This window comes from Herpailurus yagouaroundi, unplaced genomic scaffold (genome assembly GCF_014898765.1).
Source record: "Herpailurus yagouaroundi ecotype Mexico unplaced genomic scaffold, PumYag 483, whole genome shotgun sequence".
NCBI classification, from domain to species: Eukaryota; Metazoa; Chordata; class Mammalia; order Carnivora; family Felidae; genus Herpailurus; species Herpailurus yagouaroundi.
Window position 1 is genome coordinate 4,866,779 of NW_024412700.1, and position 24,197 is coordinate 4,890,975.

General features: G+C 44.3%; 1 protein-coding gene across 2 annotated transcripts in view; it reads left to right on the forward strand.

The window, feature by feature from the left end:
- The window catches only part of UBE3C (ubiquitin protein ligase E3C), a 110,778-nt gene that overhangs the window by 26,947 nt on the left and 59,634 nt on the right, over positions 1–24,197 (forward strand). The window contains exons 7-13 of one of the 2 annotated variants that reach the window (XM_040464505.1): positions 2,088–2,241; positions 2,655–2,875; positions 4,331–4,485; positions 7,871–8,058; positions 18,424–18,510; positions 23,411–23,568; positions 23,718–23,950. In XM_040464505.1, coding sequence (XP_040320439.1) covers positions 2,088–2,241; positions 2,655–2,875; positions 4,331–4,485; positions 7,871–8,058; positions 18,424–18,510; positions 23,411–23,568; positions 23,718–23,950 — 1,196 coding nt within the window. The remainder of the gene's footprint in view (positions 1–2,087; positions 2,242–2,654; positions 2,876–4,330; positions 4,486–7,870; positions 8,059–18,423; positions 18,511–23,410; positions 23,569–23,717; positions 23,951–24,197) is intronic. The other variant, XM_040464506.1, reaches the window with a different exon arrangement.

Here is a 24,197-nt window from a genome sequence, read left to right on the forward strand (position 1 = left end):
AGTACGGAGTAGTCAGTGTTTATGGTCATAAGGTCATAACTCAAGTACAGATCTATGTAGGACTGTTTTCATAAAGTAAACCAAGCAAATGGATTTTATTTTATTTTATTTTACTTTACTTCATTTTATTTTATTTTATTTATTTTATTTTTTGAGAGGGAGAGCACAGGAAGTGAGGGGGGAGGAAAAGAGAGGGAGAAGGAGAGAGAGAATCTTAGACTGTATACCCAGTGCGAAGTTGGATGCAAAAACCTAACTTTTGCAGGGCTCGATCTCACAACAGTGAAATCGTGACCTGAGTCATACGCTTAACTGTCTGAGCCACCCAGGCACCCCAGATTGTGTTTTTAATGTGCACCACCAAATGTGTCTGGACAATATTGAGATGTTCACGATCTACACCTGAAGATTGTCCCTATTGCTTTATAAAAAAGTGACAAATACATATAAAGACTGAATGATTTGGATCATTGGTGATACCAGAGTTGATGTTTACTGCACCCAGAAATCCCATCAGAAGTTTAGAAAGGTCATGAAAGTTGTTACTTCTGCGTAAATGCTCTGGTGCCCATATTACGGTCTCCAAAGGTGTCATTTCCTCTAAAAGGAACTTAAGAGTCCCTGGGGGAAAGATGAATCTGGAGGTGCTCCTGGCGAACGTTGGAGCTCAGGGCCCCCCTCCCATAGGTCACTCCGTTGTCCAAAGATAGGACGATTTGAGAGTCATTGAGGTAATGACTGCAATGGATTGAAATAACACCAACGTACTCAAGTCTGTGAGTACATGTGGTTCAGAAGTCACAAAACCAGCTGCATACTTGGAAGATGCGTAAGAGGCAGATAAAAACCACCATAATATATGGGCCTTAATTGGATCCTGATTCAAACAAACGAGTTAAATAAGATTTTAGCATGAGAAAGTTGGAGATTTGAACACCCACTAGATACTTGTGATAGCAAGGAATGACTATTAATTTGTTTTAGCTGTCGTAATGATATTTTTTAAATGTTTGTTTATTTTGAGAGAGAGAGAGAGGGAGATACAGAAAATCCCAAGCAGACTGCACGCCCAGCACAGGGCCTGATAAAAGCTTGATCTCACAACTGTGAGATCATGACCTGAACCGAAATCGAGTTGGATACTTAACTCACTGAGCCACCCAGGTTCTCCTGTCATAATGGTATTTTTAAGAAAAATGAAGTCCTTTGATGATATACTAAAATAATTATATCTTAGATTCGCTTCCCAGTGAATGGAGGAGTGGGTTATGGGCTATAATTGATAATTGTTGATGGAGGGTGATGGGCACATGGAGTTTATATGCCATTTCAAGCTGCTTATGTAATTAATTTTTTCCTGAATAAAAAGTTCAAGAGGCACCTAGGTGGCTCAGTCAGTGATGCATGTGACTCTTGATCTTGGGGGTGAGTTCGAGCCCCATGTTGGGTGTAGTGATTACTTAAAAAAACGTTAAAACTTAAAAAAAAGAAAAAAAGGAGCCAATAGCTGAGCTATTAAAAAGTTGAGGGGCGTCTGGGTGGCTCAGTGGGTTAAGTGTCTGACTCTTGATTTTGGCTCGGGTCATGATCCCATGGTTTTGAGATCAAGGCCTGCATCAGGCTTTGGGTCAGGCTTCGAGCTGGGCAGGGACCCTGCTTAAGATTCTATCTCTTCCGGGGCACTGGGTGGCTCAGTTGGTTAAGTGTCCGACTTCAGCTCAGGTCATGATCTCACAGCTCATGATTTCAAGCCCCGCGTCAGGCTCTGTGCTGACGGCTGAGAGCCTGGAGCCTGTTTCAGATTCTGTGTGTCTCTCTCTGTCTGCCCCTCTCCCGTTCATGCTCTCTCTGAAAAATAAGTAAAATATTAAAAAAAAAAAAATTATCTGTCTTCCTCTCTCTCTCTGTCCCTCCCCCACTTGCACAAATGCTGTCTCTCTCCCTCTCCGTCTCTAAAAAAAAAAAGTTGAAGAATTAACTTAAATTTGGACATATATTTATCAAAAGCATTTAAAAATTGACGCTTTTTTCCCTCTCTTTATGATGAAGGTACCAAATTTTAAATATGTGCTTTTCCTTTCTTTTAGGGTATTATAGATCTCTCTATTTGTTAATTAACAGCAAGCTTCCATCAAGTATTGAATATTCTGATATATCTCGAGTTCCTATAGCAAAAATTTTGCTAGAGAATGTTCTGAAACCATTGCACTTTACTTACAACTCGTGTCCTGAAGGTGCAAGGTGAGAATGGAATAATTTATTGATTTTGTAAGGTCACAAGTTCTGTATCTAATGATAACTTTTACATAGTATGCTATTTTACATAAAGATTTGAAAGTCAAATTTTTACTTTATTAACGTGACTCAGTTTAAAAAAAAATTACTATCTGTTTGGCCTGTGCCCTAACATAAACTTATAATTCTGATGACCTGGTTGTTTTCCTGCTCTGAGTAGCTATTGAAAGATCGAAAGACGCAGCAGAGTTTTCTCAGTAGGGAAGGCACAAAATCGGTTAAGTAAATTTCATGGCGACCTGGTTGGTTTTGGATGTTCAGCTTCATTTAATTTAGAAGAGAATATTTGGAAAGTTAATTTTCATCAGTGATTTTATGAATAACATGTTTTGGTGAAAGCTTCCATTTTCCTTTTTCAGGCAACAAGTTTTTACAGCCTTCACCGAGGCGTTTTTGGTGGCACCTTTTACAGATCAGATTTTTCACTTCATCGTTCCGGCCTTAGCAGACGCGCAGACTGTTTTCCCGTACGAGCCCTTTCTGAGTGCACTGTTGTCGCCGGAGAGCAGGTGTCCCGAGACGGGGGGAGGGGCGCCGTGGCTCTTCTTCTTTGTCCTCACTGTCGGCGAGACTTACCTGGGTATGAGATACAGCGTAGGATTTACCTGACCTCACGTGTATGTAGTGCTAGCAGACCAGTCACACGAAGGGAATCCAGGGGCGGGTGTGTGTTGTCAAGATGGCCTCTGGGGCGGAATTTCCTGGAAGAGCGTATTTGCTGAAGGTCTGTAGCTTGGACAGTGTCCCTGGGGAAAATTTCCAGGCACAGGAGAAAGACTGATTCAGGGGCGCCTGGCTGGCATCGTCAGTGGAGCATGTGACTCTCGATCTGGGGGTTGTGAGTTCAAGCCCCATGTTGACTGTAGACATTATTTTAAAATCTTTTTTTTTTTTTTTAATTTTTTTCAACGTTTTTTATTTATTTTTGGGACAGAGAGAGACAGAGCATGAACGGGGGAGGGGCAGAGAGAGAGGGAGACACAGAATCGGAAACAGGCTCCAGGCTCTGAGCCATCAGCCCAGAGCCCGACACGGGGCTCGAACTCCCGGACCGCGAGATCGTGACCTGGCTGAAGCCAGACGCTTAACCGACTGCGCCACCCAGGCGCCCCTCTTTTAAAATCTTTAAAGGGCTCCTGGGGGGCTCAGTTGGTCGAGCATCCAGGTCACGATCTTACAGTTCATGGGCTCGAGCCCCAAGTCAGGCTCTGCACTGACAATGCGCAGCCTGCTTGGGATTCGCTTTCTCCCTCTCTGCCTCTCAAAATAAATAAGCTTAGGGGCGCCTGGGTGGCTCAGTCGGTTGAGTGTCCGACTTCGGCTCAGGTCATGATTTCACAGCTCGTGAGTTCGAGCCTTGCGTCGGGCTCTGTGCCGACAGCTCGGAGCCTGGAGCCTGTGTCTCCCTCTCTCTCTGCCCCTAACCCACTTGCATTCTGTCTCTGTCTCTCTCAAAAATAAACAGTAAGAAACAATTAAAAATAAATAAACTTAAAAAAACACAGTCTTTAAAAAAAGTGTCTGATTCAGATACCTGTTACGAGGCCACACAGACTAAAAAGAATTTTAAAGTTGAGGGAGAACTGGGGCGCCTGGGTGGCTCAGTCGGTTCAGTGTCCGACTTCAGCTCAGGTCATGATCTCGCAGTTCGTGGGTTTGAGCCCAGCATTGGACAGCTTGGAGCCTGGAGCCTGCTTCGGATTCTATGTCTCCCTCTCTCTCTGCCCCTCCCCTGCTCGCACTCTGTCTCTCTGTGTCTCAAAAAGAAATAAAAACATGAAAAAAAAGTTGAGGGAGAACTGTGAGCGCAGGGATGTTATCCCATTCATGCCAAACTTCCTAATATGTGCCTCTTCTGGAATTATAGCATCTTTTTCTGATGTATCTTAATACATACATCTATACCTGAATTACTAGAATTTTAATACATTCTGGTCAGAAATGTCTCTCTGAGTGTAAGAAGAATGATACCTGAGTTTTCTAGTTTCTTTTTGCTTGCTTTTACCAAAACGTTACCGTCGACTGTTTTCCAAAGGGACCCTCTCTGAGGAAGGACTGCTGGTGTACCTGCGGGTGCTCCAGAGCTCGCTGTCTCGGCTGCCGGCGTCGCCGGCCAGCACGAGCTGTCAGGACCCGGCCAGCGACTCGGAGGACGAGAGTGAAGAGGCGGACAAGCAGCCGAGCGCTCCGGTAAGCTCCCAGGGGCTGCACTGGAGACCACTCCCCCTGATTTTCAGGTCACTCGTAGCTTTGTGTCCGTCCTTCTTCTTAGCTGTGTGACTCCTGCACTGAAGCATTCTTGTAAAACCTTCCCGCTACAGAAAAAAGTCCCTTCCCCTCCACTGCCGCCCTGTCCTTCCCGAGGTCACCGTCCCGGCCATTAGGGAGTGAGGATAGTTCTTCCACACCTTCTCCTGCGTACAAGTCCACGTGGGGTTTTCATGCAAAGTAGGCCATACTGTGCATTAACTTGTTACTTAGGAGATATTTCCTAGAGCTGAAATTGTTGGATTGAAAGGTTAAGTTCCTAGTTTTCAGGAAGGGCATTTACTGTGCACCAAGCACTGTTTTATTTTTAAGAATTTATTTATTTATTTATTTATTTATTTATTTTTTCCAACGTTTGTTTATTTATTTTTGAAAAAAAAATTTTTTTTTTTCAATGTTTGTTTATTTTTGGGACAGAGAGAGACAGAGCATGAACTGGGGAGGGGCAGAGAGAGAGGGAGACACAGAATCGGAAACAGGCTCCAGGCTCCGAGCCATCAGCCCAGAGCCTGATGCGGGGCTCGAACTCACGGACCGCGAGATCGTGACCTGGCTGAAGTCGGACGCTTAAGCGACTGCGCCACCCAGGCGCCCCTTAAGAATTTTTTTATAGCAGCTTTATGGAGATACACTTTACCATAAAATTTACCCTTTTAAAAAAATGATGTGCAGTTCAGTGATTTCTCAGTATATTAACCTAAGTGCAGCCACCACCACTCTGATAGAGCATTTTCATGGTCTGTGCAGAAGCCCGGCCCATCAGCAGCTGCTGCCCCCCACCCTTCGCCCAACCCCAAGGGGAAGAAAAAGGTTAAGTTCTCCCTTACCCTGTCTTGTGAACGCCAAGTCACGTCTCCTGTTAATTTTTGCCAGTTTTGTGGATGGCAAGCGTAACGATTTATTTGAAAGTGAATTGCGAGTGCGTCATCACATGCAGTGTAAGTCCTTTTCTCCTGTTTCTTACTCAGCATGATCTGCAGTGTCTTTCCAAGGAATAAAAAGCTTCGCATGATACACATAATTTATGTCTTCAGTGATCTATCTGCTGCTGGCCTCTTTTGCTCTTCTTACAGAATTGAAATAACTTGAGATATGGCTGTAATAGGTTTAAATGAAACGTTATATTTTTTTGTTAGGGAATTTCCTGTTGATTAATACCAAATGGAATCCCAGGACGAATATACCGAGGAGTGGTTGGGTTTTCCAGGGGAAGTCAGTGAAAGGCTTGTTAGTACTGCCTTCTGGACACACATAGCTCTGTTAGCAGAGATGAAAACAGTGCTCACAGTACGAGAACACGTTAGTCATTGCCCTAAGCTTATTGGCTGGGGGAAGGGCTGGTTGATTACAGAGGGGCCGAACGGAATGTTTCGGTGGGTGCTGGGACTCCTGCACCCGTCCAAGCTCAGAACTGCACACCAAAATGTGAATTTTTCTTACGGTACAAAAAAGAAAAAGTGGGATTCTGTAGCTGGAACGTAGATAAAACTTTTGTTTTTATTTTAATTTTATTTTATTAAAAAAAAATTTTTTTTTTTTAGCATTTATTTACTATCGAGAGACAGAGAGACACAGAGCATGAGCAGGACGGGGCAGATAGAGGGGGAGACACAGAATCCGAAGCAGGCTGCAGGCTCCCGAGCTGTCAGCACAGAGCCTGACGGGGGGCTCGGAACTCACAAGCCGCGAGATCATGACCTGAGCTGAAGTCGGACGCTTCACCGACTGAGCCACCCAGGCGCCCCATAGAAGACATTTTTTTTAATGCTTAATTACCTTCCAGAGGATCTGTGAAATTAAAATGCTGTTTATACACAATATAATTGGTACCTATGTGAAGGATGGGGCTACGTCTGTCTTCTGGAGGGATGTTAGGAAACCCCTCCTCACTGGGGACACAGACGTGACAGTGGGATATGAAGACACAGGAAGCAGAAAACACTGAGCTCACTTGCTCGTGGTTACAGTTTTATAATATGTAAAAAGTGCAGCTTGATTTTGTTACCTACATTCGGGGGGGGGGGAATTTTACTCCACTTTATTTCTCTTGTGTAATACACAAGGGTTTCAAGGTCTGTTTTATTAGATATATAACTTTGTACTTCCATTTCTTTTTCACTCTTTTTCTCTTCATTTTTCCCTGGCCTTGGTTATTATCACTTCTTTCCTGTCCACATTTGGGTTCACAACCAGTGACCCGGGTGTAGGCCAGGTACTTACAGACTGACTTAAAATCTTTATTTTTGGGTCACATCTTCTGATGGCTGCTTATACATTGCCTTTTCTTTCCTATGATAATTATTTAGATTCTAATTTGATCAAATAGGATTTTTCCAGAGTTAGGCTTCACTGTTTTTTTTTTTAAATTTTTTTTTTAATCTTTATTTATTTTTGAGAGAGAGAGAGAGACAGAGTGAGAGCAGGGGAGGAACAGAAAGAGAGGGAGACGCAGAATCCGAAGCAGGCTCCAGGCTCCAGGCTCCGAGCTGTCGGCACAGAGCCCAGTGCGGGGCTCAAACCCATGAACCGTGAGATGATGACCTGAGCCGAAGTCGGACGCTTAACTGACTGAGCCACCCAGGCGCCCCCAGACTTCACTGTTTATAGACTCTTGGGTTTCTGTGTAATTGGTTCAGTTCTTTGTGTGTAATTTACTTCAAATGTGTGCACTACTAAATAGTACCAGTGTTCTAACTCCTTTCATTAGGTGCATGTTATTTACAGATTTGAGGTTGGCAGGTAGAATTTATTACTTTTATCTAAAGCAATGTTTTATTTGGTAGATTATTATAAATTACATAGATTATACCAGTCTAAGTTTCCAAGCAGGGCAGTCAACAATATCCAGTGTTGTGTATATATGTTCATATTAATATATACTTGGATATATGCATACATCTATGAAACAAGGATATATCTTTGATTAATACCCCAAATAGGTAAATGCGTAACATCTTAGTTCAGGTTTTAATCGGTGAATCAGATCTTTAAAGAAATTAAGATAGAAAAAAATAAATTCTTTGATACCCTATTTTTGCTTAACCTGTGATCTAAATGATTTAAAGTGGAGGTTCTGTTTGTTATGCTGGGCAAAATTAGTGCCTAAGATAGACAGTGACTATGGATCTCTGGAGAATTTGATTCGGAGAGAGATTGATACGTTCGTTGTGATGTGGGTAACTTTTAGGTAATGGCTCTTTCGTATTTTTACTTGAAGAAAAGTAAGATGTTATGTGTGTTGGGAGCGTAGAGGGTCATTTCTAATAACACGTCGTTCACTTAGAGCAGTTTATCTGGTGTGTTTTAGGAGGATGGGAGGCTGTCCGTACCTTACATAACAGAGGAGTGTCTGAAGAAGTTGGACACGAAACAGCAGACCAACACCCTGTTAAACCTGGTCTGGCGGGACTCAGCCAGCGAGGAGGCCTTCGCTCTGATGGCGTCCATCGGCCACACGCTTATGGTGCAGCATCGGATGGCGGTGCCCAAAGTCAGGCAAGTCTCCGCTGTGGTCACCATGTGAACACCAAAGTGCGCTTTCCTCCCCCCGGTGGTTTGCCCGGGCTTCATCTGTGTCCGCTTTATGTGCTGTTGTTGTTTTTATTCTTTATTTATGTTTGAGAGACAGACAGACAGAGTGTGAGCTGGGGAGGAACAGAGAGACAGGGAGACACAGAATCTGAAGCAGGCTCCAGGCTCCGAGCTGCCAGCACAGAGCCCCACACGGGGCTCGAACGCACAAACCGTGAGATCATGACCTGAGCCGAAGTCAGATGCTTAACCGACTGAGCCACTCAGGTGCCCCTTATCTGCTGTTTTTTAAAGTTTATTTATTTATTTAGAGAGAGAGAGAGAGAACGTTAACCTTACACCTTAAAGAGCTGGAAAAAGAATAGCAAATAAAACTCCAAACCATCAGCAGACGGGAAATAATAAAGATTAGACCAGAAATCAATGCTATTGAAATTATAAACAAAAACAGTAGAAGAGATCAGTGAAAGCAGGAGCTGGTTCTTTGAAAGAATTGACAAAATTGATAAACCCTTATTAGCCAGTTTGGTAAAAAAGAAGAAGGAAAGGACCCTAGTAAATAAAATCAAGAATGAAAGAGGAGAGATCGCAACCAACACAGCGGAAATACAAACAATAATAAGAGAATATTACGAGCAATTATATGCCAATAAGTCGGGTAGTCTGGAAGAAGTGGACAAATTCTTAGAAACATACAAACTATCAAAACTGAAATGGGAAGAAATAGAAACTTTGAGCAGACCTGTCACCAGTAAAGAAATTGAATTCGTAATCAGAAATCTCCCAAAAAACAAGAGTCCAGGGCTGGATGGCTTTCTAGGGGAATTCTACCAAACGTTCAGAGAGAAAGAGAGCAAGCAGGGGAGGGACAGAGAGAGAATGGAGAGAGGATCCCACGCAGGCTACACGCTGCCAGCCTGATGCGGGGCTTCAACTCATGATCCGTGAGATCGTGAGCTGAGCCGAAACCAAGGGTCAGACACTCAGCCGACTGAGCCCCCCCCCCCCCAGGCACCCCTGCCCGCTACTTTCTGATGAGATATGATACAGAATATTCAAGTGTGCAGGCGTTTCGTGGAAAATGAAAGTTTGTTTTTCTTTTCTAAACCAACTGATCCTTTGTGAGTCTGTTTCCCTGGCCTGTGAGGCTTTCAAGTGGCCTGTAAATAAGCTTGTTTTCTTAGAGTATCTTGGCAGCGGAAGTGGAGTTTAGTCTTAGCCACCTTTTTAGACATTGGATTCAAGGCCCCTGGGTGACTCAGTCAGTTGAGTGTCCTGCTCTTGATTTCAGCTCAGGTCATGACCCCAGGGTCATCGATCAGGCCCCACATCGGGCTCTACTCCAGGTGTGGAGCCTACCTAGGCTTCTCTGGCTCTACCTCTGCCCCTCTCCCCTGCTCACGCACTCTCTCTTTCTCTCTGAAATGAAATGAAATGAAATGAAATGAAATGAAATGAAATGAAATGAAATGAAATAATGAAATGAAATAATGAAATGAAATAAATGAAATGAAATGAAATAATGAAATGAAATGAAATAATGAAATGAAATAAATGAAATGAAATCAAATCAAATCAAATCAAATCAAATCGGGGCACCTGGGTGGTTCAGTCAGTTAAACGTCTGACTTGCTCAGGTCATGATCTTGCGGTTCTTGAGTTCAGGCCCCATGTCGGGCTCTGTGCTGTCAGCGCAGAGCCTGCTGGGGATCCTCTGTCCCCCACTCTCTGCCCCACCCCTGCTCACTTTCTGTCTGTCTCTCTCTCTTTCTCAAAAATAAATATTACAAAAAAAAAAAAAACAAAACCATTTGAACCTAAGGTTTAAAAGTAAATAAATAAAAATAAAACAAAGTCTATTTCAAACAAACAAACAAACAGACAAACCCATTGGACTCATGCCTGCATTGTAGACCCGGTATGTTACATGTCTCTTCGGCTTCCCTGTAGGACTTTTTACCAGCTTGCCCTTGACAACTTACTCCAGCACTCTGACATTTTTGTTTTTCTAAACTTTGAAATAAGCTTTTGGAAGGGACAAAACAACACATACAAATTAAAATGTGGCTGATTTGTGTTTAGGTAAGTGTGCCTATAATCTGGAAACATTTTTCTTTACTTTGAGCGATAGGTTAGTGGTTGCTTGAAAATTTAACAGAAAAGTATTTAACAGAGCACATGGGGCAGAAATCCGCACTGGCCCCGGTAGGGGCTAAGGGACCCGTGTCGTCTAGCGGCCTGCTGAAAGGCGCTGTCTGTTGTTGGTAACTCTTGTGTTATGTCAGATGATTTATGTTACCCTAAAGAATCCTCTTCTGGTTTTGTAAAATGCTGTCCTGTAACATGAAAAGAGCTGTTTCTTTTGGCTGGGAAAGCATTCTTTGAAATGAACTGTATGCGGAGAACACATCATCAGCTGAAACTGCCTTGTAAACACTAATACAGCCAGCTAATTAGGTGCTGTCTTAGCCCCGGTGTTTATTACTGCTGGAGGAAGTAAGAGGGCAGTGAGACTGCCACCCCTCGGTTAGGTAATTAGCTCTCTGTAGGCTAATTGCATTAGAGCAGGATGTGAGTTCTGAGGATCATAGCAGCCGAACTGGGACGCTCGCTTTTATTGTCGCACAAAGTCCACTGCTTTGGACAGTAATTACTGGAGTTAAATGCACCAGTGCCCTGCTCTGAGGTTCGCTGGTGAACTGTTTCCAAAAGGTGTTTAATGGGTAAAGGAGCTTTATACGTAGCCTTTTTTATGAGTACAGCACCTATTTCCTCTAAGAAACTACTCTAGGAATTTTATTTATGGTTTAAATATATTAGGGTTTAAGTATTTAGAATGTTTTTCTTAGCTCATGAAAGCAAATAGGCTTACTCTAACTGTTGTAGATTTTAACTGCTTTCAGGTTTTGTGGGTTGTTGTTGTTTTAAGGTATTTAAAAGATGATTAGTAAATTCCAGGGCCGATAACTCACTCTCAGCGCCTCCCAGGCTTGTATAAATCCCTCCTATTTTCAAGGTTGGGATTTGCAGTCCTAATTTCTGTTTAATGTTGATTGTCAGGATGTTTTTTTTTTTTCTTCTTTTTTTTCTTTTTCTTTTTCTTTTTCTTCTGATTGTCAGGATGTTAGAGGAATATGAAAGCCCTTTTTACATTGATGTGGTAAGATTTCCAAGGTATATGTTCAAGTGAAAAAAAGGAAGATACAGAATATAAATAATAACCTACTTTTGTGTCAGAAATGTGGAAAAAGGAGAAATGTTTTTTTGTATTGGACGCGTACACAGGAAATTCACAAAAATGAGTATTCACATGTCTGGCTGTGCTTTGGGGACCAAGGCGGGGGCAGCACAGACTTTTTGCCATTTCTTTCTGATACGGTTTTGAGTTCCAGGTCATGCGAATTACTTAAATTTTTAACAGCGCCATAATAAGTGAGTTTGCCACCGACTTTTATGAGAGAAAATTTGTAAATCTTACCAGTGGACTTGGGAATTCGAATAAATATTTGGATGTAAAACTAGTTTTTCCTTAAGAAAATGTATTCTTGGTGCCTGGCTGACTCAGTGCAGTGTGCAACTCTTGATCTCCAGGTCGTGAGTTCAAGCCCCACGTTGGGTATAGAGATTACTTAAAAATAAAATCTTTGGGGCGCCTGGGTGGCTCAGTCGGTTGAGCGTCCGACTTCGTCTCAGGTCACGATCTCACAGTGCGTGAGTTTGAGCCTCGTGTCGGGCTCTGGGCTCACAGCTCGGACCCTGGAACCTGCTTCGGATTCTGTGTCTCCCTCTCTCTCTGCCCCTCCCCCCACTCACACTCTCTCTCTGTCTCTGTCTCTCAAAAATAAATATTAAAATTAAAAAATAAAAGTAAAATAAAATCTTAAGAAAGAAAGTGTATTCACTCTTTTTAATATGAGTAAATACTAAGTGGCCATGTGGTGAGAAGGAAAAGAAAGAAGTCAGTCTCCCAGTATCCAGAGAAGTAAGCCCAGCAGAGTGAGCATTAAGTGGACACTTGGGGGTGGCCAGTGTCCAGCGCCCAGCTCTAACCCTGGCTGACTCCGAACCTGGCTTGGTGGGCAGTGGGTTAGTGTTTTCATCGAATGGAGTTCTGTTGCTCGGAAGCGTTGCGGGTTGAGCCGAGGACGGTGCCCTTCTGCCCGTCGGTGGCCGCGCCTCACCCCGCTGAGCACAGACACCCCAGTGCCCCTCCAGCGTCCCCCCCTCCCGTGACCTTCTGCACGGCGTCTGCCCCTCCTCTTTCTTCTTGAACCTCCTTCACCCATCACCTTCGCAGATGCTGTTCTCGGGAAGTTTCCTTTGCTGCTGGGCTTTTTCTCCGTTTCCTCCGCGGGCGGCTCTTTGTCTCTGTGTTTCAGCGTTTCCTGAACTTCTTTGACTCGCTTCTTTTGCTCGTCACTTCCTCAGTGTTGTCCCACTTATTTGCTTCTCTGAGTGGTAGAAGTGGCTTCAGCCACGTTTGGGAACTCCAGACTCCTGTTGAACTGCTTAACGGGGGCTGTCCTCAGCGCATTCTACACTGCCTCAGATTGAGTTGAGCATTTTTCTCCGAAATCTGGGGCTCACGCTGGGGAGCCACTAGCAAAATGAGGCTGCTTCGCTTCAATTCAGATGAAATAAAAATACAAACCCAGTTCCTCGGCCCCACCGCCTGCCACATTTCAAGTGCTCAGTAGTCACGTGTGGCTGGCCAGCGGCCACCGCGTCGGATCGCGCGGCAGAGACCCTTTCCGGCATCGCAGAAAGTTCTGTTGGACCGCGCTGCTGTGGCCTTGGGCTTGGATTCGCTCCTTTCTTGGTAATCCCCCACATGCATTCAGTCCCTGTGGTGCGTGGGTGCTGTATTCTCTGTGCCCCGTGTCGCCAGAGACACAACCCTGTTACTCTCCGGCTCAGGTGTCCGCCTGGCGTCCCCTTTGCTTTCAGGAAAAATTCACATTCCTTAGTTTATGGATTTGTTCGTTATCCTTTCCTTATCGAACATTCGGTTACCTCTCTAACTTTATTTGTAGCTACAAAATGCTTTTGCCCCAACCATGCTTGTGTGGCCTCGCCTCCACCGAGTTCCATGCCTCTCGCCTTTTGCCCCTGCTGGACTCTGTCCAGAATGCCTCTTCCCTCCGTGCCTTATCTTTCCTGGCCGAATTGTCTGTTAGATTCATGCTAAGGTGATCATCTGTCAGAAGCCTTCTTGGGGCATCTGGGGGCTCACTTGGTCAAGTGTCCGACTCTTGATTTTGGCTCAGGTCGTGATCTTACAGTTCGTGAGTTTGAGCCCCACATCGGGCTCTGTGCTGACAGTCCAGAGCCTGCTTCAGATTCTCTTTCTCCCTCTCTCTTTCTCCCTCTCTCTCTCTCTGCCCCCCCCCATGCTGTCTCTCTCTCAAAATGAATAAAATAAACCTTTTTTTTTTAAAAAAGAAGCCTTCCTGAGTTATTTAGTGAGATGTCACCTGTAACTCCAGCTTGCAGTGAAATTTTCATTTTAGGGTCGATACTTTCTGGTAAAGTACTGATGTCAGGAGGTGGGCTTACAGTCCGGGTATGCAGACGGGCTAGTTCTTGGGGCTTAGCTCTCCTGTTCCGTGGATTTCTAAAACCTTTGAAATGAAGTTTTAAAGATAATGCCTTAGAGATCACAAAGGTTGATATTATAATTTGCCTGTGGTTTTCTTGTAAAGACATCAAATCCTAAGGCCTCCCAGATCAATTTTATTGCAACATGTGCTTGATTTTTCTTTCTTTCTTTTATATATATATATATATATATATATATATATATATATATATATATAAATTTTTTTAAACATTTTACTTATTTTTGAGAGAGCACAAGCAAGGAGGAGGGGCAGAGAGAGGGAGGAGACACAGAATGGGAAGCAGGCTCGAGGCTCTGAGCTGTCAGCACAAAGCCCGATGTGTGGCTCAAATTCATGAACTGGGAGATCATGACGTGAGCTGAAGTTGGATGCTCCACTGACTGAGCCCCCCAGGTGCCCCTGTGCTTGATCTTTCTAAGAAAAGCTAATAGAATGAGCCAGCTTAATTGTGTCTTATGTTATTAATGGTTGTGATGTAGCTAATTGTGTGCTCTGAAAATGCATGGCTGTTGCCTCATCAGTTTTCTGAGTGTGATAACACACTCCTTAGCTCTGATTCATAAGCTCATATATGTAATAATTTGAAATAGAATGATTCTGCACATGACTTCAGTGGAAAAAAATAACAGATTTATGTTCTATTTTATAGTTTAGATTATGCTGTTCTTGTTTTTGTAAATACATTTTTATCATTTCTTTTGAAAATACTGAGGTTACCTCCGTACAGAGAAACAAATTTATTTTTTGCCTGTGACTTCATGCTTGCTTTTATTATCAGTGATATTTTCTGTATAATCAATACATTTAATTTGCTACTGATTCATGTTAAAATTTTCTGTTGTAAAAGTCAGATAAGATTTGTGAGCTTCTAAACATTTCAGCACATAATGATTTTATTATTAAATCTATTTTGAAGTCATGTATAGATTATAAAGAAATTGATAGTAGTTGTTGTTAGACACATCTAGTTAATAAAGTGGTGTTGATTTGGTCAAATTTAGCAGTGAGTGAGTTTTGAAACTTCTAAGAATTTTCTAGATTTTTATGAGTGATAATTGATTCACAGGAAATACAAGTCAACTTGGCAAAAGCACACATGAAGGCTGTGTTGATCTTCTTGAGTGTATTTTTTAAGAGTGGTGTTAAGGAATGATAAGGAAAGCACCGAAGGTCATTAATGCTGTTTTCCCAGTTTTATTTTATTTTATTTTATTTTATTTATTGATGTTTGTTTATTTTTGAGAGAGAGATAGAGCAGGAACAGAGGAGGGGCAGAGAGAAGGAGACACAGAATCCGAAGCAGGCTCCAGCCTCTGAGCTGTCAGCACAGAGCCCGACGCGGGGCTCGAACCCACGAGCTGTGAGATCATGACCTGAGCCGAGTCGGATGCTTAACCAACTGAGCCACCCAGGCGCCCGTGTTTTCCCCCATCTTTAAAAAAAAAATGTTTTTTTAACGTTTATCCATTTTTTGATAGAGACGGAGCGTGAGTGGGTTAGGGGCAGAGAGAGAGGGAGACACAGAATCCGAAGCAGGTTCCAGGCTCTGAGCTGTCAGCACAGAGCCCTACGCGGGGCTCGAACCCACGAGCTGTGAGATCATGACCTGAGCCGAAGTCGGACGCCCGACGGACTTGAGACACCCAGGCGCCCCTTCCCCCGTTTTAATGAGACTTTAGTATGAGGGAAAGTTGAGTCTGTTCAATTTTAAATAAAAGCACTTGTCAGGAAGAGCGGAATGGTCTGTGTAAACCTGTGTGGTCTTAGCACTGGAACGTTAATAGAGCTGCATGCCTGAAGCTTCTCTTGATTCTGAGTTTTCAGTTTGTGAAGAAAACTTTTTTGGCCAGTTGCCTCAAACTGAAATACGCCTTAAAATTTTTATAGTAATTAAGGAAATTTAGACTTTATCTTCAATCTTATATTTTCTCGGGGGTGAAACGTTACGTATGTATTTTAATACTACTCTTGTCAATAACGTGAGACTTTCAGCAGGAAAAGCACTACGTCTGTACCTGTGTCTGCAAGAGGCGAATGGACTCTGGGTGGTGACTTGTCATATTTCTTTTACCTGTGACACCTTTGTGTGCGGAGGAGGTGTCTGAGAATGCCTTTCCTGCCTGTGTGTGAGCTGGTGTCCCCCACCGTGTCCTCTTTAATAACTTAATAGTCCTGCAGACAACAGGCCTGAATTTATGACCTGGGTTGAAAATGTTGCCCTTTACTAATTAACTCATAGGTTTATCTCAGCTAAATAAAACTTCATGGGTAATTTGGAATATATCCCAGTTTACATAAAGAACATGTTACTTCCTTACCTTTTAGCAGTAAAGCCCCAAACTAAATAACCTTCAGTGATTTATAAAAATGTTTCTGTAAAATGTTTATTTATTCATTTTGAGAGAGCGCGAGAGAGTGTGAGCAGGGCGGGGGAATCCCAGGCAGGCTTCTCACTGTCAGCGAGGAGCCCTCACAACCATGAGATCATGCCCTGAGCTGGAATCAAGAGTCAGACGCCTAACTGACTGAGCCACCCAGGCACCTCTGTAATTTATAAACATGTTTAATAATCTGTTTTATTTTTGCCTACTGATGAATTTAGGTAATGCAGTTCTTTCAAAGTTAAATCTGAAATACAACGTTTGCTATGTGGCCATGAAAATGGTGTTTCAGAAGCATAGATCTTTTTGTGGAAAGATGGTAATGATAGTCGTAAGGGGGACGGCGCTGCCAGACGGTGTGCTGGGAGATGCCTTTCTGCTTGTGTGTGCACACCTCGTATCTGGAGATGTGTCCCAGGGTGTTAAGTCTGGGTGTCTGTGGGAAGATAGCAGGAAATGTTGCCAGTGCTCTTTGGCTGTGTCGTTGTGTTGCTCTTAAGAGAGAAGAGCAAAGGAGACACGAGATGAAAATACGGAATCTCTCGCATTTCTGACGTGCTTGAGTTTCAGTATTTATATTTAACACGATTTTAAGTAATCTTGTTGCTATCAGTAAAATTACACTAGATAATGTATTTTTGAAAGAACTAACAAGGCGAGCAAATATGACCTTCTAGAATTCTTCTATGCTGTAAGTTTGCGTTTTTTGTAGCTTTTTTCTCTCTTTGTTTTACATGTGGTTGTTTGGACATCCTTCATAGTCTGTGAAAGTCCGTAAAGGCAGGAAAGTCAACATTTAACACTCTTCACGTGTTAGGTGTGTGGTAAGCATTTTAAATATCTCAGAGATGGAGCAGGCACTATTTTTTTAAGCTTATTTATCTGTTTTGAGAGAGAGAGAGAATGAGCCAGGGAGGGGCGGGGGGGAGGGAGCACCCGGAGAGAGAGCTGTCTTCATTAGCGCAGAGCCCGACCTGGGGCTCGATCTCACAAATCGTGGGATCATGACCTGAGCTGAAATCAAGAGTCGGACGCTTAACCGACAGCCCCCCCCCCCCCCCCCCGGCGCCCCTCATTGTTCGTGGTCGTTTCTTATGAGGAGAAGTAGAAGTGGTCTCGGGGCCGCTGGGGCTTGTGGCCACACCCCTGAGGAGACCGAAGGGCCCTCTGTTACTCCGGAGTCTGGCACTGGTTCTTGCCATGAGCCGGCTTGACAAATTGGGGTCGGATTCCGGCTCGGAGGTGACTCAGTGTGAGCTTTGGCACCCCACCCAACAGGTGTAGGACTGGTGCTTGGTTTACAGGCACTTGAAATGTGGGGTTCTGCTCTCCTAGGAGCTTAATCTGCACGCTCTCCTTCCAGAATCCTCCCTAACGTGTCCTCTCATGCCGCTGACCATGTTTATGGTCGCAAAAACCACCTTTGTTTTTGCCCTTCTACTTTCTTGTTCTAAGATGATTCTAAAGTAAGGTGACATTCCTTTCTTAAAACCCTGTTTTCCTACTATCCTAAACCATTTTTACTGTCATTTAATTCCACAAGTTTGAAATTTAATTTTTGACTCCTACACTTCTAAAACTGTTTTATGCAAGTTTTTTTCTGATTACAACACTGTAATGAGCAAGTATGTCCTATTACACACAGGCACTGTGCACCATGGAGTTAGAGTTCGGTAAGCCTCTGCCTTTATCCCCAAAGGTTTTTAGGCTTTTTAATCAAGTCGATATTATACGGGAGGGTTTTTAAAAACCTTTAAAATATACTTTTATTTATTTTTGTTTGTTTACTTGTTTTGAGAGTGTGTGTGCATGTGCACATGCAGGGGAAAGGCAGAGAGGGAGAGCCCCATGTGGGCCTTGATCCCATAAACCGTCAGATCATGACTTGAGCCGAAGTCAAGTCTGATGCTTAACCGACGGAGCCACCCAGGTGCCCCATTTGAATTTTGACATATTAGTTAACGTTAAAAAACATGTATTTATATGTTTGTTTCAAGAATGATGACTTAAAACGAGGCAGCGGTTTCAAAATGTTAAATATACGTTAGTAACACATGGTATTTGCTCTGAAGCAGCCCGTGTCCTTCTCTTGGTGCAGGACTGTTGCTCTGGAGCATGCACGTGGACCGATGGCGTCTGGGACTCACCAGTGACTCCCGGTCACACTCAGCAAGCAGCCCGGGGTGGGAAGCATGCTGTTTGTGGGTTAATACAGACATTTTCTGAATTGTACATTTATCTTTTGTTTATAGCTTTCTTTAATTTTGAAGAAATATATTGAATGAATATGCACTTATTCTCACTTTTTTACCCCCATTCCTTTTTAGGCTTCTCTACAGTTTAGCCTTTAATGCCAGGTTTCTGAGACACCTGTGGTTTCTCATATCTTCTATGACAACACGGACGATCACAGGGTATGTGCTGCGTGGACTTATAAATTGAGCTTAACTTGAAGCACGTGGGAAGTCGTGACCTAATAAAGATATCGTAAGATGGTATTTTAAAGTACTATTTTATGTAAGAAAAATTCTAGGTGGTCTCAATTTTATAAAAAGAAATTAATGCCTAATTTACAGTTATCTGTATATATTAAGCGGATGGCTTTATTTGAAAGTACATTTGTTTTTAAAATCCTAGTCATTTTTTTTCAACCACAGGCTTGATATTTCTTTGCTCCATATGACTTTCATATATTTTTGATAGTGAAAATATAGAGCTGAAGCAAATTTAACACCATTACAGACATTAAAACGTAAAATATTAGAGAAGTTGCTTTTTGAAACTTTTGTTTGTGTAATTAGGTTTTTCTTTCTTTTTTTTTAATATGAAATTTATTGTCAAATTGGTTTCCATACAACAACCCAGTGCTCATCCCACTAGGTGCCCTCCTCAATGCCCATCACCCACCCTCCCCTCCCTCCCACCCCCCATCAACCCTCAGTTTATCCTCAGTTTTTAAGAGTCTCTTATGGTTTAGCTCCCTCCCTCCCTAACTTCTTTTTTTCCTTCCCCTCCCCCATGATTTTTCTTATATGAATCGGCATGTAACTTAAGTTCTAGAATCTTTAATATACACATTTTAATTGGATGTGTACTAAGCAGAGAATTTAATGTTCACACATCCTTCATGGTGAGCTGACGTAGCCTAGCGTCCCATCGAATCTCTCCTCCATCAGAAGTCCGCGCTAACCCCTCTCTGCCAACCCCTCTCTGCCGTAACAGCGAAAATGAAGCATGTGGCTCAGGCAACCAGAGACTGCACTTCCAGAATGCAGCTCACTGTGCTGGCAGTGACAGCGGCCTGCAGCCTGTCTGGCCTGTCTGACGAAGGACAGACACACCTCACCTTCAGGGCGAGAGTTTGGAAGGCATTGCCTTGGCATTGCCCGCCTCTCTCTGTCTCTCTCGCCCCGCCCCACCCTGCCCTTTCCCTTCCCTTCCCCTCCCTCCCTTCCCTTCCCCTCCCTCCCTTCCTTCGACAGGAAGTTGAAACAGTTTTTGGTGAGTGAGGATGAGGTGCCCAAAATGCAGCATGCACCGGGCTGGTCTGAGAGGTGTCAGGTGGTGACACACAGAGAAAGGACGACCACGTTTGCTGCCTTTCTCTCCCGGTCAGCTCCTGGGCAGCAGGAGACCGTATGCAAGGCATCTGTACAAGCTAGTCTTACAATAAGAGGGGATGTCAGTTCGTTGATAGTTTTACTTTGAGTGACATACTTGGTTTTCTTCGTTTAATGTTACTGCATCTGGAGTGAGCAGAGGGAGCTTATAATGATCCCGCAGCAGCTGATGACACTCCTAGAGGTGACATGAACAGGGAGGAGCGGCCAAGATGGGAGAGAACCTTGGATGCCTTAGTGTCTAGAGAAATTCTGTTACATCCTTTCCTTCTCAGATAAAAATGTAGGGCTTTCATGTGTGTTTGGTTTCGTTTTTTGGTGCCTTTCAGCCACTTACGGCTGTGCCGGCCTTGGCACATGACAGGTTTGTTTAGCGCAAAAGATCAGGGATCGATGGGGCAGGAAGTGATCTTCGGGCTCCGAGTGTTTCAGCTTAGCGACCTGCCCCAGCCCACGCTGTGCCTGACGGCCGCCTGGGGTGCACAGTGTCTGGCTTGTAAGGAGGTGGGGTCGTGGTGTGAAGGAAAATGAGGTGTTATTAATTATAGCAAACTGCTAATACTACTTTATAAGTTGGTGAATTTCACAAAAGTTTTAAAACTCATTTCTTAGAAGCCAGTTGGAGAGTTTGGGTTTCATTTTCCATATTGAATTAAAGTCCCTCAAGAAACTTATGATGGGATATGTACTAGGATTGTGTTAATAATCTGTAAGTTTCTTGAATTTACCATTGGAGTAAAATTTAAAACTTAAATTCCTGATTTTCCTGAAACTGGCATTGAGTTAGCTTGGAAATCGTTTCATAACAAGACTTCCGCTGGGACCTCTGAGTTCTAAGGGTCATGACGAGCGTGTGAAAACGTACATTTCTTTGTGACCCCCGAGTCTCGCCGGCCTGGGTTAGAAGCCCAGGAGTCTGTGACCTCACAGGCTCCTGGGTGATTGGGGTGCAGCTGACCCCAAACGACCACGTGGCTGGCTGGCTTGTCTTTGTCGTGAGACATCCCTTTACCATCGCGGGAGGGGCTTTGCCGGGTCACGGCCTGGGCGGTCATTTCTCTGACCCCGAGGCTGGCGTGGTGCCTTGTTGTCTCTAACTCTGTGGGGACTGTTCTCATTATGAATTCTTGTCACACTGACACCAGTAGTAAGTAGTACTGACAGTAGTCTAAGTATTGCTCTTAAAACTCGTTTCAGGTGAGGGGCCTGGGTGGCTCAGTTGGTTGAGCGCCTCTCAATTTCGGCTCAGGTCATGACCTCATAGTTCATGGGATCGAGCCCCAAGTCAGGCTCCGCGCTGGCGGCATGAAGCTGGCTTGGGATTCTCTCTCTGTCTCCCTTTCTGCCCTTCCCCCGTGCATGTTCTCCCTCTCGCTCTCCTCAAAATGAATAAACTTAAAAAAAATACTTTAGCATGCTCTACCGACTGAGCCAGCCAGGTGCTCCTTCCCTACCTTTTCTGTTAAGAAAACAACAACAATAAACCTTCCACCAAAGCCATAAAAAAAAAATATTAAAAAACCAACCTCATTTTAGGCAGGAAAGCATTCAGTAGAAACTTCTGTAGCAGAGAAACCTTGATCCAAGGAGGAGTGGTTGCTGCAGCCCGGGGTGGGAGCCTCGTCCAGAGGGCGTGTCCAGAGAGGAGGGGTCACCCGTGGCCCCAGCGATGCTCATGTGGCAGCCAGCTCTCCAAGTTCTGAACCAGTGTCTTTTCCATTACAGTAAATTATGGACTTTTTATTTGCACATAAGTCTTTGTGATTGACCTGTTTTTAGAGGAATACCTGAGTCCGTGTTTACGGCCAAAAGAATGGTCAGCGGAGAATCAAGAAACGTGTCTGCTGGAGGGGACCAGAGGCACACATCTGACCCTTCTTGCCAGCCACAGTTTCTGTCATTAAAATGAAGATGATTCATTCCTTTTGCTTACCTTATGGGGGTCAAGGAGAAAAAAGCAGCTCATGTTGAATAATCGCCCTCCTCTCCTTTAGGGAACGCGTGTCAGCATCTTACGTGTGCTGGCACATACGTGCGTGACCGGTGGTGGCGATTAAGGGCGGGGACTGCTGACAGGCTAACAGCTGGAAGCTGGTGTCTCACTCTTCCAGGTTCAGGAAATACCTTCTCCACCTTGTAGCCCTGAACTCGACCTGTCCCGTGTCCCCCAAAACAGCATCTGTCCGTCACTGTCATCTGTTCTTTGGGGAGCTCTGCAAGGGAACCAAAAGATACAATCCATTTTTATTAGTACAACAAAACATGTGACGTTAAACTTTCTTGCTGCTGTACGTCAGCACGATTTCACTGTGTGAATGGCCCAGGACTAGGTTTGGGGGGCGGGGGGTCCCTGGGGAGGAGGAGGACTGGCCGGTTCAAAGGGCGCCCCCACGCCTCTTGTATCCTAACATAAAGAGCCTTTCTTTGTCATCTGGCTTTGGCCACGAGGTAGGGTGCTTGTACTCTGTCCTCACTGCGTTTTTATTTTGGACAGACCCCTTACACCCATCACTTCACCGAGCTGCTGTCCAGTGCTGTGGGTACACACAGCAGGACGGCTCGCCCAGGCTGTGTTTCTTCTGCGGGACAGCAGAGTTCACGCTGCACATCTGGGTCCCTGCTCTCACGGCCCTGCTGGTGGCGGTGCTGTCCCCTGAAGTGGGCCCCGTGGACACCCTAACGCTCCAGGCCGCTCAGGCCAGCTCACCGGAGCCCCACTAGGAATAACTACATTTGCCTGGCCTTACCTTCTGCTTCGGGCTCTCACGTAACTTGGCAGTGGTGCGCAACCGGTTGGTAACTTGTGGCTCCTTATTCCTGGTCACAGTTCACCTGATTCACACCTGTGGTTTTGTGGAAATAAGTGTTCAAGTATAAACGTACGTGGATGAAGATGAGCCGGTGATCACGCACGACACCTGCCTGTTCAGGGTTGGCGGGACATGCTGAGGGGACCGTGGGGCTTGATAGACGCGGGAGTGCTTACACGTGACCCTCCGTTCCCTGGATGGTCAGCAGGACAAGGGGCCACATTTGACCGAGAGAGGACGGGACAGGTTCCAGGTGGCTCTCAGCTCCTGACCCGTGACAGAGACTCTGGGGTGCCCCGCAGACGGCCTTGCTTGAGATCAGCCCTCCTGCTACAAGCAGGGGCGCTGACGAGAGCTGGTGAGGGAACCTGCGGAGTGGAAACAAGGCCCAGCACAGAAGAGGGGGACCTTTATTCCTGAAGGTTCTGGTCAGGGTTCCATACTCGGCCGTTTTGAATGTTCCCAAATGTAAGTCACTGGGTAAATTTTTCACGAGACCAACTTGATTCTTTGTTAAATCCGTTAAGTAGAGAGGGGGGAAAGGGGACAGTTTTCAACACAGAAATGAAGTCTGGGTCTTTAACAGTGGCGTTACTTACTATGACCTCTCTCTGGGGACCGCTGGCTCGCTCGGTGACTGGATTCGTCCAGTTGATCACGGTGGCAGGAACATTAGTAAGGAGTGGTGGGTTGTGTCCTGCTTTTTAATTGGAGTTATTTACGAACCCATGTTATCAGAAGGACTTGCCTTCCCTTGAAGTAGTTCAGCTGCTAATGGGAATGTTATTTTCCCTGATCATGCTTCTCTGACGGCCTGTCTTAACTCATTCCCAAATGAAAACTGACCTTAAAGTCATTGTGGCTCTTTTCGCTCCCATTTCAAGGTCGATGGTGCCACTGCTCCAGGTGATATCTCGGGGCTCCCCTCTGTCTTTGGAAGACTCCAATCGAATCATCCCTCTCTTCTACCTGTTCAGCTCTTTGTTCAGTCACTCGCTAATTTCCATACATGACAGTGAGTTCTTTGGGGACCCCATAGAAGGTAAGAGTTTTGAGGAATCTGGGTTGTTTTGGCTTCACTGCCTGTCTGTTTTCATAGATGATAGAAAAGTTTTAAACCTCTTAAGCCTCTCACTGTGTTGAGAAATGAGAAAAAACAAGTATGATAGAATATTGAACTGTGTTTCTCAGTTGTAGGTCAGAGACAATCGTCAATGATGCCTTTTACCCTAGAAGAGCTGATAATGTTGTCTCGCTGCCTCCGAGATGCGTGCCTAGGGATCATCAAGTTGGCTTATCCAGAAACCAAGCCAGAAGTTCGAGAAGAGTATATTACAGCATTTCAAAGTATTGGGGTTACGACTAATTCTGAAATGCAACAGTGTATACAAATGGAACAGAAGCGATGGATTCAGTTATTTAAGGTATAGAATATGCGGGGTGTGTGTGTGTGTGTGTGTGTGTGTGTGTGTGTGTGTGTGTTTAGGAGGTCACACAATGTACAAACATGTCCTGACTTGATTCATTTCATAAAAACGGAAGGACAGGTTTGCATCCGGCATCATTCTTAATTTGCAAAACTTTTTTAAATGAAGAAAATGCATTTTAATTTTGCTTTTGCCTTCTTTTAAAACCTTGTGTTTACATTGTTACATGCATCATTTATAAGTT